Raw genomic sequence first — 18,580 nt, 5'->3', positions numbered from 1 at the left:
ATGATTCATGATTTTTTCCCACTGCTTTTCCCTCTCCACTTCTGGAGCTGACAAGCAATTCCACTGGGTTATACATGTATCATTGTTCAAAACCCATTTGCATGTTATTCATATTTGTAATGGAATGATCTTTTAATATAAAAACCTTAATCATATCCCCTATGGAACTATGTAATCGATCATATATTTTTCTGTTGTGTTTCTGCTCTCACAGTTCTTTCACTGGATGTGGAAAGCATTCTTTCTCATAAATTCTTATTTTGTCAAATAATTTGTATAATATTGGGATTAGTTATTCTTTAAATATTTGATAGAATTCACTTGCAAATCCATCTGGTCCTGGGAATTTTTTCTTAGGAAGTTCCTTGATGGCTTTTTCAATTTCTTTTTCTGAGATGGGATTGTTTAAGTATTCTATTTCCTCTTTTGTTAACCTAGGAAATTTACATTTCTGTAAATATTCACCCAATTCACCTAACTTGTCATTTTTATTGACACATAATTGGGCAAAATAGTTCTTAATAATTACACTAATTTCCTCTTCATTAGAGGTGAGATTGCCCTTTTCTTCTTTGATACTGTTAATTTGATTGTCTTCTTTCTTTTTTTTTTTGATTAGATTAACCAGTAATTTATATATTTTAGTTGTTTTTTTCCCCAAAATACCAGCTCATAGTCTTATTTATTAGTTCAATAGGTCTTTTACTTTCAATTTGATTAATTTCTACTTTTTAAATTAAATTTTAATTTTAATCTACTAAATTTTAATTTAATTTCTACTTTAATTTCAATTTGTTCTTTTTCTAATTTTTTAAGTTGTAAGCTCAATTCATTGATCTGCTCCCTCTCTATTTTTTTTTTGCTATAGACACTCAGTGATATAATTTTTCTCCTGAGTACTGCTTTAACTACATCGCATAGGTTTTGATATGTGGTCTTCTCATTATCATTCTCTTTAATGAAGTCCTTAATTGTTTCTATTATTTGTTGTTTGACCCACCAGTTTTGAAGAACTAGATTATTTTGCAATTAATTTTAAATTTTCCTTTCCATGGACTCTTGTTAATTATAATTTTTATTGCATTATGATCTAAAAAAGAAGGATTTATTATTTTTGCTTTTCAGCATTTGTTTGCAATATTTCTATGCCTTAGTACATGGTCAAGCTTTGTATATGTACCATGTAATGCTGAGAAGGTATATTCCTTTTTATCCCTATTCAATTTTCTCCAGATATCTATTAACTCTAGTTTTTCTAGCATTTCATTCACTCCCTTAATTCTTTATTATTTATTTTTGGTTCGATATATTTAGTTATGAAAAGGTAAGGTTGAGATCCCCCACTTACAATCTATTTCTTCTTGAGATTCTTTAATTTTTCTTTTAGAAATCTAGATGCTATACTATTTGGTACATAAATGTTTAGTAATGATATTATTTCATTGTTTATAGTACATTTTAACAAGATGTATTTTTCTTCCTTATCTCTTAATAAGATCAATTTCTATTTTAGCTTTGTTTTATAACATGACTACTACTCCTGCTTTTTTTTTACTTTAGATGATGCATAATAAATTCTGCTCCAGCCTTTTACCTTGAATCTGTATGTGTCAACCTACCTCAAATATGTTTCTTGTGAACAACATATGATAGGATTTTCATGTTTAATCCAATCTGCTATCCACTTCCATTTTATGTGTGAATTATACCCATTCACATTCAACCTTATGATTCCTAACTATGTATTGTGCTCCATCATATTATCCTCTTTATATCCTGCTCTATTCCCTTTTACTCTGTTCCTCCTCAACAATATTTTGCTTTTTGTCACCTCCCACTTCCCCCTCCCTTCAATTATCTCCCTTTTCACTTGTCTTATTCCTCTTCTACTTCTCTGCAGGGTGATAGAATTCTATACCCTACTGAATATCCTTGTTTTTCCCTTTCAGAGCCAGTTAAGATGAGAGCAAAGTTTATGTATTGCTCATTGCCACCATTATCCTCCCCTTTCTGTAATGATTTTTCATACCTCTTTATGTTATATAATTTACCCCATTCTATCACTCCCTTCCCTTTTCTCTCAGTAACCTTATCTTTTCCCCCTTGGTTTTTTTACATAAAATTCATATGCACATACATATACATACACACTATCTTATAGTAGTACATTTGCATGCATATCATATCATCTTATATTATCATATGCATCATATCATCATACTCAGTTTACTTCCCCACCCTCTTTCTGGGTAAATTACTTCTATCTTCTCTACTAATGAGAGTAATTTTTGAGAATTACAGATTTCCTCTTTCCATGTAGACATATAAACATTTTTACCTTAATGAGTTCCTTAAATTTTCTCTTTTTTTACCTTTTTGGGCTTCTCTTTTGTCTCATATTTGGACTTCAAATTTTTTGTTTTGTTCTGGCTTATTCCTCAAGAACACTTGGAATATACTCAGTTTTGCTGGATTGCTGACTCTGGGTTGTAAACCCAAATCTTTTGCCTTCTTGAATGCCTTATTCCATGTCTTTCTGTTTTTTAATGTGGAAGCCACTAGGACCTGTGTGATCTTGATTGTAGCTTCATGGTATCTGAATGGTTTCTTTCTGGCTGTTTGAAGGATTTTTTCTTTGGATTGTTGGCTCTTGAATTTAGCTATTGCATTCCTGGAACTTGTCATTTGAGGACTTCTTTTTGGAGGTGACCTGTGAATTCTTTCAATTTTAATTTTATTATTTTGCTTGAGGATCTCTAGGTAGTTTTCTTTGGTAATTTTTTCTAGTGTGATGTCCAAGGTTTTTTCTTGATCATGGCTTTTAGGTAGTCCAGTAATTTTCAAATTGTCTCTCCTAGATCTATTTTCTAGGTCAGCTTTTTTTTTCCAATAAGATATTTCATGTTTTCAACTCTTTTTTCATTCCATTGATTGTGCTTTATTGTTTCTTGATTTCTCATGAAACCATTGGTTTCTAGATAGTCTATTCTGATTTTTAAGGCCTGATTTTCCTCTGTCAATTTTTTGTTCTCCTTTTTCAATTAACCTTTTTCTTCTTGCATCACTTTCACTTCTCCTTATATCACTTTAATTTATCTTCCTTACTTTTCCTCTGCCTCTTATCTGGTTTTTGAATCTTTTTTTTTGAGCTCTTCCAGAATCTGTGTCCCATTCATATTTTTAGTTTGGATTTTAGTTGTGTTTCCTTTCCTTTCACTGTACCCTTCTGGGTCTGTACCTTGCTCTTTGTCTCCATAACAATTCTTTAGATTTAGGTTCTTTTTTGTTATGTGCTCATTTTTCCTATCTAATTATATGTAGCCTTGGGAGGGGGCATGATGATTTGAGGGCTGAAAGCTCTGAGAGCCCCTTCCTCCTATGATTCAATTGACCCTTGAGATGCTAATAGCTTAAAGACTTGCCTCAGGCTTAGGTGTAAGATTTTGATCTCACTCTGATCTTGATCAAGTTAGGGACTGAACAAATTATAGCCCTAGACTTAGGCTCAAGTTTTTGGTCTCACTGTGTACTCATTACAATCAGGCTTGTTTGTATTCTCCTTGATTGTCCTATCTTGGAGGTCCCCCCTGAACTTTAGGCAAAAAAAGATAAATACTTAGTCCTCATCTCCATTTCAGACTAGAATTCCCTGTGCTGGGGCTCCAGACTTCTTCACAGTTCTGAAATTTCAAGGGGTTGGATTGGCTTGTACCACTATTTTCCCATGCAGGATCTCAGAGGCTGGATGTTGATTTTGTATTAGTTTCCAAACTTTGGAGAGCAGATGTGAGGTGGGAGTGTGTGTGGCTTGCTCTTGGCTTGTTCTTCTCTTCTTGCTACAGCTTCTTGCTGGGTTTCCTCTTCTCTCACCCCAGAGCCCCAGATGATCTTTGCCTACTTTTTGGGTTTTTCTTTTCTTGAAAACAAAAATCTTTTTGCTTTTGACCCACCATTTTTGCTATTCTTTTCTTTTCTTTGTCTCATTGTTGATTCTTTCAGTCCTATATTCATGTTGTGGAGATATTTTAATCTTAGTTAGAGAGGATTCTTATGGTGGCACAGAGCTGTGCTGGATTACTGTGCCATCTTGGCTCTAACCGTGGAAGTGTCTCAATAAATATATGTTGACAGGAACTGAATTTAGTAAACTAGTGATCTCTTTTAACCAAAAAGGCTCAGGACTTTGTAAATTCTTTTAGTTTCATTGTTATTTTTGTATATGTGTATACAGGAAAGAAAAATTTTAATTGAATAGAATTGAAATAAATTTTTAAAAAATACATAATTAGAATCTGACTCATTTAGTTCTCCTTGCATTTCAGGCAGTGGCACATGACTTTCTTGCATTTTATAATTTTGTTCTGACATTATTTGTGAAAAAAATATTTTGTAATTGTGATCATATAGTTCCTAGGTTTGTCTTGGCAGGTAGAATCTAATGTTTCAAAATAATCTTATTTCAACCTTTTATGGATCATATAATTCTATTATAGATCTAAAATATTTGGATGAAACTTTTTTAAATTCAAAGATATTTTATTTCCTAATTAAATGTAATAATAATTTTCATCATACATTATCCAAATTTATAAGATCCAAACTGTCTCCCTTCTTCTCTCCCCTACTCAGCAATTTAATCTGAGCCATGCAGAACTATAATGTAAAAAACACTTCCATATCAGCATTGTTGTAAGTGCACATTGATACAAAACCAAACCCCCAAAATAAAATTATGATAAATTGATGTGGAAGATGGTATGCTTAGATCTGCACCTGACTTCAACAGTTCTTTCTCTGGAGGTGGATCACATTTTTTGTCATAATTCTTTTAGAATTGCCTCAGATCTCTCTATTTCTGAAAGTAGAAAAGTCTTTCATAGTTACTCATTGTACAATATTGCTGTTACTGTGTACAGTTTCCCTTATTTCACTCTGCTTCAGTTCATGTGGATCTTTGCAGCTTTTCCTGAAATCATCCTGATTATCATTTCTTATAGCACAATAGTATTCTACCATCAGTCTATATCACAATTTGTTCAACCATTCCTGAATTGATGGGCATCCCTTCCATTTCCATGACAAAAAGAACTGCTATAAGTATTTTTGTACAACTAGATCTTTTCTCCTTTTTTATGATATCTTTGGGATATAGAACCAATAGTGGTATTACAATATAAAAGGGTAAACTCAATTTTATGGCCTTTTAGCCATAGTTCCAAATTGCCCTCCAGAACTATTGGATCAGTTCACAACTTCACCCACAATGAATTAGTATCATGATTTCACCACATCCTTTCCAATATTTGTCTTTCCTTTATTAAAGTCATTTTGGTCTATCTGATAGGTGTTAGGTGGCAGCTCAGCATCATTTTATTTTGCATTTCTTTAATAATGGGTGGATTAGAACATTTTTTCAAATGATTATTGAGAGCTTTGATTTCTTCATCTGAAATTGCTTGTTCATGTCCTTTGTCTATTTGTCAATTGAAGAATGACTTGTATTCTAATAAGTTTGACTTGGTTCTCTATACATTTGAGACATGAGGCCTTTATCAGATATCTGTTCTATAAATTTTCTCAGTTTGTTGTTTCCCTTCTAATCTTGGTTACATTGATTCTTTTTGCACAAAAACCTTTTTTAAATTTAATTGATATAATCAAAATTATTTATTTTATCTCATAATACTATCTCTTATTTGTTCATAAATTCTTACCTTCTCCATAGATCAATCATGTAAACTCTTTTGTGTTCCCCTGGTGTCATTCTTTGTATCTTAATCATATAACCATTTTGACTTTATCTTGGTATATGGTATGAGATATTGGTCTATATCTCATTTCTGCCATACCATTTTCCATTTTTGCCAGCAGTTTTTGTTAAACTCAAATGCTGGGCTCTTTGGGTATATCAAATACAAGGTTGCTAAGGTCTTTTATCCCTATATATTATCTATATAATCTATTCTATTGATCTATGATTCTATTTCTTAGCCAAGACTTGTTTGTTTTCATTATTACTACTTTATAGTACATTTTGAGATCTATTATTGTGGATGACAATTTTTATGTAGCGTATGGTTAGAATTAAACAATTCTACCATAGATCGCATATACAGAAGGGAAAATTCTTTTAAAAAACTGGAGCACAGAAACCTAAACTCATTTGGAAGCTCAAGTTTTGGAATGCTATGATATTTTCTATAAAAAAAAAAGTGAGGAAGAATTGAAATCCTCAAGATTTTTCTTTGAAATCTAAGATATTATTTGGTACAATTTAAAAAAAATGCTTTTTCATTCATTCAAAATAGTGTAATAAACAATTAGAATTTGAGAGGAATTTAGACATTGCTATGTCCAATGACTGATTTTTCTGAAAAGAAACCTGGGATCATGGTACAGGAGGGGATTGTCTATAAGTCACAAAATAAGGTAGTGAAGGAATGAGCAGTACAACTAAAGTCTTCTCAAGTCCCCCCCCCCCTTTTTTTTTTTAACAAAGTAGGTTTAATATTGACCTGAGTTGTCCTGTAGATAAGACACCAAGTGGCGTGTCCAACACTGCATTGAAAATATCTGCTTTCAAAAGGCAGAGGTTAAGAGGGGGAGGGGAAGGAGGGTTGGGTGGTTGAAGCAGTTTCTCCTTCCCCACCTTCATCTTGGACAGGGTGACTGATATGCTCCAAGGAAATCAGGAAATCATTCGAAATGGAGATTATGTCAGCCCTCAATATAGCTCCTCGATATGCTATGGCTTTATAGTAGCAGCAAAAAAAATTTTTTTTAATACATAATAGATAAATTTCATCCAAAAAAATAAAAGGGACAAAGATTTTCTCTGTCCAAACAATTCCTATTCTAAGGTTAACCCATCTGTGTGCTGTTAATGCTTGATCAAACACTTAATCTTAAATCTATACCCAAAAGATTTCAATTTAAATCTAGACCCCAAAAAACAAAAAGTTTCTGCCCAGTGCTTTTTCTGTCACATCATGGTTGAGAGGTACCTAAGTTTAAAGGAGCTTAAAAGTCTTTAGAATTAAGAGCAAGGAATCTTTCTTACCAATTATTATGGCAAGCCCTTAATTGGGACGAAACAATTAAAAGCTTTAAACATCATAGCTTCCTGTTGAGTTACTTTTTATTTGGAGATTTATTGTTATGTAGGAGAAAGCTTGTTGGGCCAGAGTGATCACAAGAGATCTTGGTTGGAAATATATGTCTAACATTCACTGGATAAATGACTACAAGAAATAACAGTGATGATGATCACAACAAAACAGCAATAATAATGAATACTTGTGCCTATTTCATGGGGATGGGGTGAGGAAAGACTTTTGTAAATCTTGAAACACTCTATAAATAGCAGCTATATATATTTTTTAAAGGTATAAATAGCATATGTTTATTAAATTTGAAAATAGCATAAACCTGGAGGAACAGCTAACAAGAGGGATGATAGTTGAGATACAAAAAATTCTTGACATTTAGCAGCTATATTTTTGTTAAATACAATAATTGATTTTTTTCTTCTTTGCTCTCTGACATTATGTGTTTTAACTCAGGAAATATAACTAAAACTTCTAATTGCTCTTTTTCAGGTCACAGAGCTTAATAATGTTAAAAATATATTACGATTGCCCAAAAGCACAAAGAAACATGCCATTGGGATTTATTTCAACGACGATACTTCCAAGACCTTTGCTTGTGACTCAGGTGTGTCTGACATAGCTGTGTCTACAAAATATAGAGTTATTGATTTTTGCCATATAAGTGTGCTATATACCTACATGTGGATTTTCTGGGCATTTATACAGAGCTTGAGGCAGATGAGTGGTGTAAAGTGCTGCAGATGGAATGTCTGGGAACTCGCATTAATGACATCAGTCTTGGAGAGCCTGATTTACTGGCTACTGGTGTAGAAAGAGAGCAGAGTGGTATGTAAAAGAAATATTAAATTTGTGATTATTTTGAAATTTTCCAAGCAAATGACCCACTTGGACCAGAAATTGACTATAGATGTATTTCAGTTGTTTTGATAATATTCTATGAATAATAAAATACTTATTTTTAAACAAAAATATAGTTGAGGTGGATAAGACCCCCAAAATGTGAAGTGAATTACCCACGTTCACATGGTTAATTAATGATAGAGCTCAGACTAGAACCCATATGTCTTGAATCCTAATATAGTTCTCTTTCAAATAATACTATCTGCACCTTTCTCTTGCTGCATAGCCTGATTTGTTATACAGCTAATGATTTTTGGAACTGGAGTACTGCATAACTATTATGATTTTGAAAAATTCACCTGACCTTTTGCACCTTAGTTTCCACAATTGTAGAATTAGGATAGTATAGTAGTTGCTTGCTATGATTAGTAGGAAGTTATAAGATGAAATAATATATTTGCTTTATCTTTCAAATTGTAAAGTATAATATAATTATAAACCTTTGTTGTTATAATATCAAGGTGGATTAAAAATTTGCCAATATCAGATACTTCATGTTATCATTTTGGGTTGGATGTATTTGATGCATACTAAGTCAGATGAAAACCTGTTGTGGCTACATTTTTGTGCTTACTTGAATCAACCATATAATATTGAGAATGATAGTTTCTTTGTTTTTTCATGGAAAAATCTATAATTATATGGAGTGGGGATGATAATTTGGTTGTAGCAAATGAATGTTAGGATGGCTTATCGTTAAGTTAGATGCTTAAAATAATTTTTGATAATTTGATGTTTTTTTATAAAAGCAAATAAAGAAAGGACTCTCTTTAGAAAATTGTCAAAGGAAGCCCATCAGTGAATGTGGTGCCATTAACTCTTTTGGAATGTTTCCAGACATCCTGGAGCTCTGCTGAGTGCATGGCACTTGTGTGAACTCTTTAAAAAATAATTTGGCTGCTGTTTTATTCATGGATTATAATTATAAGTTGATCAATACAGCATTGATATAATTAAGAGATAAGACCAATTACTGTGCACCTGCATCTATTGTGAACACAAAGCTGAAGGTGTAATTGACTTCCATTTGCCAATAGAAATTCACAGTTGTAAATTTTTAATGCTTTATAAAATTTTTACCTTTTATTGTCACCCATCATTTCTTTTGGTATGTTTACAAAAGTATATTTCTTTTTATTCCAAAAAGTTGGATTTTCATTATGTAAATAGTGCCTTGCATTTTAACAGGCAGGCTCTATTCATGTATCATTCATATATTAGTCATGAAGGAGGCTTGCAATTAAAATGATTCTATTTTTTTTTCTTGAACAAATGTTGGCTGATATAGATTTACCTTCCTTTAATAATCTTCTATAACATAGGGAAGAATGTTTTGAAATTGTTTTGAATGTCTCAAAATTCCTGCAATGTCATCAATATTTAATTCCTAGAGACTTTAGACTAACATTTTGTTTTTCTCCCAGAGAGATTCAATGTGTATTTGATGCCATCTCCTAACTTAGATGTACATGGGGAATGTACCTTGCAGATAACATATGAGCATATCTGTCTTTGGGACATCCAGAATCCCAGAGTCAAGCTCATCTCTTGGCCATTAAGTGCCCTCCGGCGATATGGACGAGATCCAACTTGGTTCACATTTGAGGCAGGAAGGTGAGTTTAAGGATTTTATTTTGATTGGCTCCACTTTGGATTCAGATTCATTCTAATTTGTCCATTGATCTTTATGTAAATACCAGTTCCACAGAAAAATTATGAATTGCAAAAGAATATTTGTAAGCATGAGAAGGAGTAATTCCTATTTCAATAGCGCTGTAAGGTTATGGATGCTCTCTTCTCATTACAACATTCTGAAATAGACATTGGAGGTATTATCACCATTTTAAATAGAAAATTGAAGTTTTAAGAAGTTGTGTTCTGCTAATGGTTACAAAAGCAGCAAGCATTTTATGTTTTGTTCTCGTGTCTGAAGTTGAAATAATTACATGAATAAATTTATTTTTCAAAGTTTATGAAAAATTACTGAATTAGAAAAATAAAACTTCAATGTTCATTATAATATTTACACTGTGGCCAAATACATATTGATTAAACTTGTGAGTAAATATTATATCTATACATATATATTTGTTTGTTTGTTTTAGTTCCTATACATTGATATCCAGATTCTGAAATGGTTTATTAATTAGAAGCAACTTGACCAATAAGTGCATATGTTTTCCAAATGAAATAAGAGTTCGTATTAACCTCAGAGAATTTTTCACTGTTACTTTTTTTTTTCCTACTGGATTTATTGGAGAAATCATGGAATCATAGAACAGTAGAACTTGAAGAAGTCTAAAAATATAGAAAATAGCATGTTAGAGCTGGGGGGTAGGTAGGTGGCTGAGTGGAGAAAAGTCAGTCCTGGAGAGAAGAGATCTTAGGTTCAAATATGGCCTCAGACAGTTCCAAAGCTTTGTGCCTTGGGCAAATCATTTAATTCCCATTGCTTAGTCTCAAGCATTACTTTGCCTTAGAACAAATACATAGTATTGATTCTAAGACAGAAAGTAAAGAATTAAAAAACAAACAGAAAAGAATGTTAAAGCTAGTAAACAGTTTAAATCATGGGGTATAAAATGTCAAAGCCAAAAGGATTTAGAAGATCTAACAATCAATCAATCATTAAACATTTATTAAGTGTCTGCTACATGATAGGCAATTAATAATTGATGGGTATACAAAAATGACAAAAAATAATCATTGCCCTCAAAGAACATATTCTAATAGTAGAGAGAGCATGCAGAAAAGGAATACAAACAAACCACATTTGGGACAAATAATTAACAGATAGAGGGCACTAAGATTAAAAGAGGTGGGGGAAGACATCTAGGAAAGGATGAGATTTGTATTTGTCCTTAAAGAAAGGCATCAGATTGGTAGGCAGAGTGGAGGAAGAAGAGCTTTCTAAGAATGGGGGACAGCCAGAGAAAATCTCAGAGCTGGAAAATGGAAAATTGATTTTTAAAGTATATATTTTATGTAATAAAATATCTTTATAATAAATATTTATTCATTAAGATATTAATGTTTAAATGAATATTTATCAATTATTTAAATATTCATCTTATTTCATTAAATTTATTTAAATAATGTGAAATATTTCTTAGATTAAATATATAATATTTATTAATATTAATGCAATAATAAGTAAAATGACATATTCTCTACATAATATAGAATATAAAATATTAAAGGACCCTGGACTCTCATTTTCCTTATTCCAAAATAGGAGGGTAAAATGAGATAAACTCCATTCTAGATATTGTCATCCCATTAATGCAGAATGTTATATTTTAACATTCATCTGTGGGGTCCAGCCCAAAATAACTCCTCCAAGTTCATACAGTTAGCTATATCTAACTATTCTTGATTTCCTCTTATGAGATCTCCCCCCCCCACATCTATTATGTTCCCAGTCAGTGCTATATTGCCAGAGAATTATTTAGACTGCACAGTTTGACAATACTTATAAATATTAGTGCTTTTCAGATTCCTTTAAATTTTTTATAATAATAACAGGAAAGAATTCCAGATCTTGAAATAATAGTAAACCAATTGACATATTCTCAAATTAGAGTTATGTTCCTAACCTGAAAAAAGGGGAGGTTTGACTATTTCATCTTTAATGTACTTTCAGCTTTGAAACTTAATTATTGTTTGGGCTACAATTAAAGGTATAGATAAGATGCATGAAAAAAATAACCCATGTTAAATTGCATTATATAGAATTGTATTACATTGCTAATGTTAAGAATTTTAAAAGTATATATTGATAGATTACATTTTTTTTTGTCCAGACCTGTGATTTCAAGGCAGGGAACTTGTTTTTGTGGAAAACCTTTTACCAAGACCTATTGTCAAATCATCTATAACTCACATTTTAAAGAGTTGCTTAGAATAATGAAAGATCAAATGACTAGTCCACTGTCACATAACTTGTATAGGTTTGAGGCAGAACTTGACTATAGATTGTTCATATTCCAAAGACAACTCTCTATGATGCTACATTATCTCTATATTTAATTTCAATAAGTTTTGTGCTATGATTCAAGAAATCAACTTGAATTGCTCTAGTATAAATCTAAGTTTGGAAGTTGAGTGATTAAATGTATTGAAATATTAGAGGATGAACTGATTATCTGAATCTCATTTATTTATTCAATAAGCATTGAATAAATACTGAATTGAGTACCCACTTCTAACTTTCTCCAAAAGAGTTGTTTATATTCTATGTAACAGCATCATTATTTTATACTTTGCCTTAACATCAAATAAAGATGTATTTTATAGTTATCATCAAGATGCTTAGGATAATAAGATCATTCAAGCTCTTCCAAGCATGAAGGTTTCATTTCTCCTTTACTTTATTAATGTAAACATTTGCTTCCTTGACTGTTTCCACAAAAGTGATCAAAACAAGGAAGTTCCATTTTAACTAAGTAATTTTTTCTACATCCAAAAACATGATTGTAGACAGTTAAAACTCTCTGGGAAGTTTATTTTTTTAATGCATGGATATATTTCATTTTGACATGATAGGCTCTTCTCCATTCCCCCCCAAAAAACAAACAAACCCAATGCTAAAAAGTATATTTCTCCCAAAGAGTTAGTTTACTGTTAACAAAAAGAAAGGCTATGTTATGAAATATTGATGGCTTAATATGATAATGATAATTGGGTTTTGCCAGAGATTTTTTTGCTTCTTCAAGTTGACTTTATTTACATTATTGTAGTCATTGTGTGTGTTCTTTTGCCTCTTCTTTCTTCACCCTAAATTAGAAGTATCAAATGTGGGTCTGCAACAGCCTTGAAATAATATGTGGTTTTCTAAGTCAATATGTAGCCCTCAGGGATCTTTATGTACAGTCCAGTGGTCCCTGTTTTTATTTGAATTTGATACTTCTGCCTAAATTCATGTCCTTCTATGTTTCTTTGAAACATCAATTTTCAGCAGCCCTTATGACATAGTCATAGTTCATTGAATTCACATACCATAGTTTGTTCAATCACTCTTCAGCTATTACACATATTTTATTTATAGCTATTGCTATCATGAACAGTGCTCATATGAATCTTTTCTTACATGGTAATTTTTTCTTGCACCACCTTGGGGAGTAGTTCTGGTGGTAGAAACTGTGGGTTAAAGATATGAAAAAAATTAGTAATATTTTCTTCTATGATTGAAAATTGTTTTCCAGAAGGTTAATAAAATCCATAAAGCCATCAACAATGAATTAACATGTTTGTTGTTCAATGCTGAGTTTTGAAAATATTTAAAGTAAGTTTTTTACTTAATTCTATAAACTCATGACACCATTCCTTTCAGAGCATATACAACTGTCCTCTGTTACTCTTAGTGGATTCTTTAGACACATTTCTGAAACTGTTTAAACATTCTTGGAACTGGGTTTTGACATAAAGGCTTATCATTATCCAAATTCCTTCAAAATCACATATTTGTGTCAGCAAAGGAGACAATATTGAAATGGATGTCAAGCAAATAGCAAACAGAACTTGAATTTGCAAGTCAGAAGACTTGAGTCTAGATTCCACCCTCTCACTTAATGGCTGTTTGAATGTGGAGTACATTAGCATCATGGACTCAATTACATTGGGGAAATTAAATCTTAGAGACTTGTCCCATATTATACTAGTATTTTTTCTGAGCCTTAGATTAATAATTTTTTAAATGCGAATAATAGTTTCATTCCATATCTTAAAGCTGTTTTTTTTTGTTTTGTTTTTTGAAAACAGTAGTGTAGGGGGCAGCTCGGTAAATCAATGGATTGAGAGCCAGGTCCAGAGATGGGAGGTCCTAGATTCAAATCTGCCTTCAGACACTTCGTAGTTGTGTGAGCTTGGGCAAGTCACTTGACCCCCATTGCCTAGCCTTTACCACTCTTCTTCCTTAGAACCAATACACAGTATTGATTCTAAGATTGAAGGTAAGGATTTTTAAAAAAAAAGAAAGAAAAAAGGCAACGTAATTGCTCCGGCAATGTAACCTGTTATATTATTGTATTATCTAGTCCTTATAGTTTTCAATTAATTTTATGTTGAAATATTTCTAGAACAAATACTTCTTTGTTTTTTTTTATAGTAGTTAATGCTCTATTGCATAGGATGATAAATTAGACATTTTTTAGTAACTGAGTCAAAATACTGAAAGATAGGGTTATCTTCTTTAGGTTCCCTAAAAAACCATATTTGGAACAACTCTAGGAGCAGACAGTTTGATAGAAATAATATCTGATTTTGTTGAAAGTGGTTTTTAAATTTTCTTTTAGTAGGTCTCTATATTTCTAAAGCTTTGTACTCTATGTGGTTTATAGATTATGAATATCCAATATGGTGATATTCTTAAATTCTTTAAAACATTCTTAAATTTGTATGGACTGATGTTTTGTCCAGAAGATTGTGGGTAACAGTACTCTTTGTAATGATTTTCTGATTCTAAAATATGTTATTTGCTGAATTTTCAAGGGGAGTTAATATCTGTATTTGTAGTGTGGGGATTTTATCATCTCTCAAACTGTTTGAAGGCAAATCTCTTATGTATAATTTCTGGCCACCTGATCATATCTTTCTAGCTATTTGACAGGTGTCAGATTTTACAATCTGCACTGCTATCTTGCCTATTTTCCCATTTTCTTGCAAAATAGGGATTGATCAGTAAGTCTAGGATTATTAAGCATAGCTTTTCTGTAATTTCTACTGCTGATGACCTGAAATGGGTTGTTATCCTTCTCTTTCTATACATAATTCCACATGACTTAGTCTTTTGTGGAAGGCTTCTTTGGTGCCATATTATTGGTTGAGTTTATGTGGATGTCTCTCATGGAGAGTTTTATCACTATTGTCTTAGATATTAGTGAAATATCTATCCAATAAATAAATCATTCTGTTTTGTTGCTTTGGTGACTGTGGTTTTATAGGCTAAATGCATTGACATTTAGACTCATTACTTATTAACTTCTGATGGTCTAAGACAGGGGAAAAATGGAATTTAGTATGGTTTAATGGAAAAAAAATACTGTGCTGAATTTCAGGTAGTTTTTTGGTTTGAATCAGGTAATTGCATGACCCTGAGCAAGTTATTTCAACTCTCTGGGTTCTAATTTTTATATAAAATATAGTGCTTGAATTTAAAGATTCCAAAGGATTCTTTTAGCCCAAACATTATATTCTGAAAGTATTTTGAGAAATATAGTGAAAATTGGATTTCAGGTCACAATAGAATCCAGAAGTAAAGTTCTAGTTAGGCCAAGATGATTGAGATACTATTTCTCTCTGGATCAGGGTACACCTGAAGGATATGAAATTACCACTCTAGGTTTTCACATTAATTTTGAACTTTCCTCTCTTTCTCCCCAAAAGATTAATTCAGGGCATGAGAAGTAAGAATAGACCCTTTTCATATAAAATTGCATTTACCCAATTAATAGATTTCCATTGCTTCTGAAGTTGAAAAGTGTAATTAATTTACCAAAAACTATTTAGCCTTTAGAGACAGGAAAGTGCAGTAGGAGCTTTTGGAATTTGTGTTTTATTTTGTTTTTAAACAATTTTTATTTGCTTTCTTTTTTCTTTATTCCTAAAAAGCCAGAGAAGCAAATCTATCTAATCTGAATATTTATATCAGAAAGTATATTGTGTCCCAGTATGTATGGCCATTTTATATGGAAATTTATGCCTGACAAATAACTAGGACAGGAGCAACATCCTTTGTGGAATAGTTATCATCATATAAGATTTTATAATAGGAAAGATTATTGTTTCACAAAGAGGGAGCTTATGTCCAGATCAAGACTTCTTGTAAATTTGATAGCTGACTGCTGGGTTAGCTAGCATGACTCTTTGTCAAAATCTCCCTCAGTTGCTTGTGGATTTAAATTTCTATCTCTGTAGTTGAGGAGGAGGAGAGAGAGAGAGAGGGATTGATGTTTTCTAAGCAGAGAGAGAGAGGACTCAGGTGGCATTTTGCAGATTCTGTAAAATAATTCATTCACAACAATGGGCCTTCTTTCTCTGCCAGGGACACACACACACACACACACACACACACACACACACACACACACAGAGGTGTTGGTGATTTTTAAAAAATGAAATAATCTGATAGATCAGTAATATAGATAGGGAATAAAATGTACACATATAAGAAACAGTAGTCATTAATTGTGATGAAAGACTAGATGGAAAGCTATTTAGAGGATATATACACAGAAAAATTCTTTTAAAAATATTTCATTTTTTTCAACATGTAAAAAAAGTTCTAAATTCTCCCACTCTTGTTAGCCCATTCTCCCTCATTGAGGAAGCCAGCAATTTGGTATGTCATGCAAAACATATTTCAGTATTAATAATGTTATAAAAAAAACACAGACCAAAAAACCCCAAGAAAAATGAAGTTTAAAAAAGTATGTTTCCTTCTCCATCAGTTCTTTATTTGAAAGTGGATTGTTCAGCATGAATCCTTTGGGATTGCCTTAAATTATTTCTGAGAAAAACTAAGTCATTCACAGATGATCAACATACAATATTGCTGTTACTCTATAATACTCTCATGGTTCTGCTTATTTAACTTTGCTTCAGTTCATGTACATCTTTCCAGGCTTTAGAAAAGTATCATGCTTGACATTTCTTATAGCACAGAAATATCCATCATAACCATATAGAAAAACTCATTTAGCCAATCCCCAACTGATGGCTGAATTGTTAGATCAGTTCACAACACCACCAATTGTGCATTTGTGATCAAATTTCCTCACTTCCCTTCCAATGTCATTTTTCTTTTCTGTTGTATTAGCCAATCTGATAGTTATGAGATAGTGCCTCAGAGTTGTTTCAATTTTCATCTCTGTAATATTCATTTAGAGGATTTTTTCATATGTCTATAGATAGCTTTGATTTCCTAATCTGAAAACTGCCTATTCATATCTCTTGACCATTTATCAGTTGGGAAATGACTTGTATCCTTTTATATTTGACTCAGTTCTCTATATATTTGAAAAATGAGGCTATTATCAAATAAACTTGCTATTAAATTTCTTCTCCCAGGTTTCTTCTTCTTTCCTTCTAATCTTGGCTGCATTTGTCTTGTTTGTGTAAAACCTTTTTTAAGTTAATGTAATCAAATCATTCATTTTATATCCCATAATGCTCTCTCTCTCTCTCTCTCTCTCTCTCTCTCTCTCTCTCTCTCTCTCTCTCTCTCTCTCTCTCTCTCTCTTGTTTGGTCAAAATTCTTCTCCTGTTTATAGATATGATGGGGAAATTATTCCATGCTACCTAAATTTGCTAATACTGTGACTTTTATATCTAAATCATATACCCATTTTGATCTTATCTTGATATATAGTGTGAGATTTGGTTTATGACTTGTTTCTGCCAAACAGATTTCCATTTTTCCCCAGCAGTTTTTGTCAAATAGTGAGTTCTTATCCCCAAAGCTTAGATCTTTGAGGCTATCCATCACTAGATTCTTAAGGTCATTTGCCACTGTATATTTTGTACCTAATCTATTCCAGTACCAGTTTTGCTGATTACCACTTTGCAATAAAATTTGTGATCTTATATGGTGTAGGTCACTGTCCTTCACATTTTTTCATTGATTTTTTGATTTTTTTATCTTTTGTTCTTCAAAATATATTTTGTTATTATTTTTTCTAGTTCTAAAATTAATTTTGTTAGTTTTATTAGTATGATGCTAAATAAATATATTAATTTAGGTTAAATTATAATGTTTATTATATTGGCTTATCTACTCATGAACAAAGCTGAAATGTTTTTGAAAAAAGAAATCATTAATTTTGACTGCTGAAGCAGACTTCATTTACAAAGAAAAATGCTTTGGTGAGTTTGGGGTATCCAACAATCCACAATTAAAGAAATAGCAAATGCTCAGCATATGGGAAGTATAATACTCTAAGAGAGAGCCAAAGTTTAATAAAACACACCCAATTATCCTCCAAGCTCTTTATCCATTTATATCCATAACTAGATTTCCTTAGTTTTTAACATATCTTCTATCTTTTTCATAAACTGATGTAATTCAAAACAAAAACAAAAACAAAATCCTCATTTTAATCCCTTTCTAGGTCTGAGTCATTTAAGGCAGACTTGATGGTGGCAGAGAATTATTTTTGGGGGGAAGAGTAGAAAAACTTTCTCAAGGGGCATTCAGGTTGTGTTTAAAGAAGCTAAAAGAGAACTCTGGGAGTTTAACATGTCAAATGAAATGGCAAGTTATGAATCATTTAATAATATAATCTTGAGCTTTACTGGAAACTAAAAACTTCAACATGTATAAAAATAAGTGCTAAATTCCCTTTTCTTCCATTTCCCTTCATTGAGGAAGCCAGCAATTTGATATGTCATACAAAACATATTTCAGCATTTATGATGTTATAAAAGAAAACACAGACCAAAAAAACCCATTCTGCCCTAAATGAATCACATGTTGAGTATTATGTTTTTAGCTCTGAGAACTACAGTTTAAGAAGAATATGGATGAACTGGAGAGCATTCATATGAAGGAGGAACATTAGAATGATCAATGTCTG

The 18,580-nt window shown here is 31.9% G+C and overlaps 1 protein-coding gene across 4 annotated transcripts in view; it reads left to right on the top strand.

The window, feature by feature from the left end:
• The window catches only part of DOK5 (docking protein 5), a 181,400-nt gene that overhangs the window by 115,923 nt on the left and 46,897 nt on the right, over positions 1-18,580 (top strand). For all 4 annotated transcript variants that reach the window (XM_001369086.4, XM_007475696.3, XM_007475695.3 and 1 more), the window contains 3 exons: positions 7,599-7,713; positions 7,815-7,934; positions 9,434-9,623. In XM_001369086.4, coding sequence (XP_001369123.1) covers positions 7,599-7,713; positions 7,815-7,934; positions 9,434-9,623 — 425 coding nt within the window. The remainder of the gene's footprint in view (positions 1-7,598; positions 7,714-7,814; positions 7,935-9,433; positions 9,624-18,580) is intronic.

The sequence above is a fragment of the Monodelphis domestica genome, chromosome 1 (genome assembly GCF_027887165.1).
Source record: "Monodelphis domestica isolate mMonDom1 chromosome 1, mMonDom1.pri, whole genome shotgun sequence".
Lineage (NCBI taxonomy): Eukaryota > Metazoa > Chordata > Mammalia > Didelphimorphia > Didelphidae > Monodelphis > Monodelphis domestica.
This window is presented reverse-complemented; position numbering and strand designations above follow the sequence as displayed.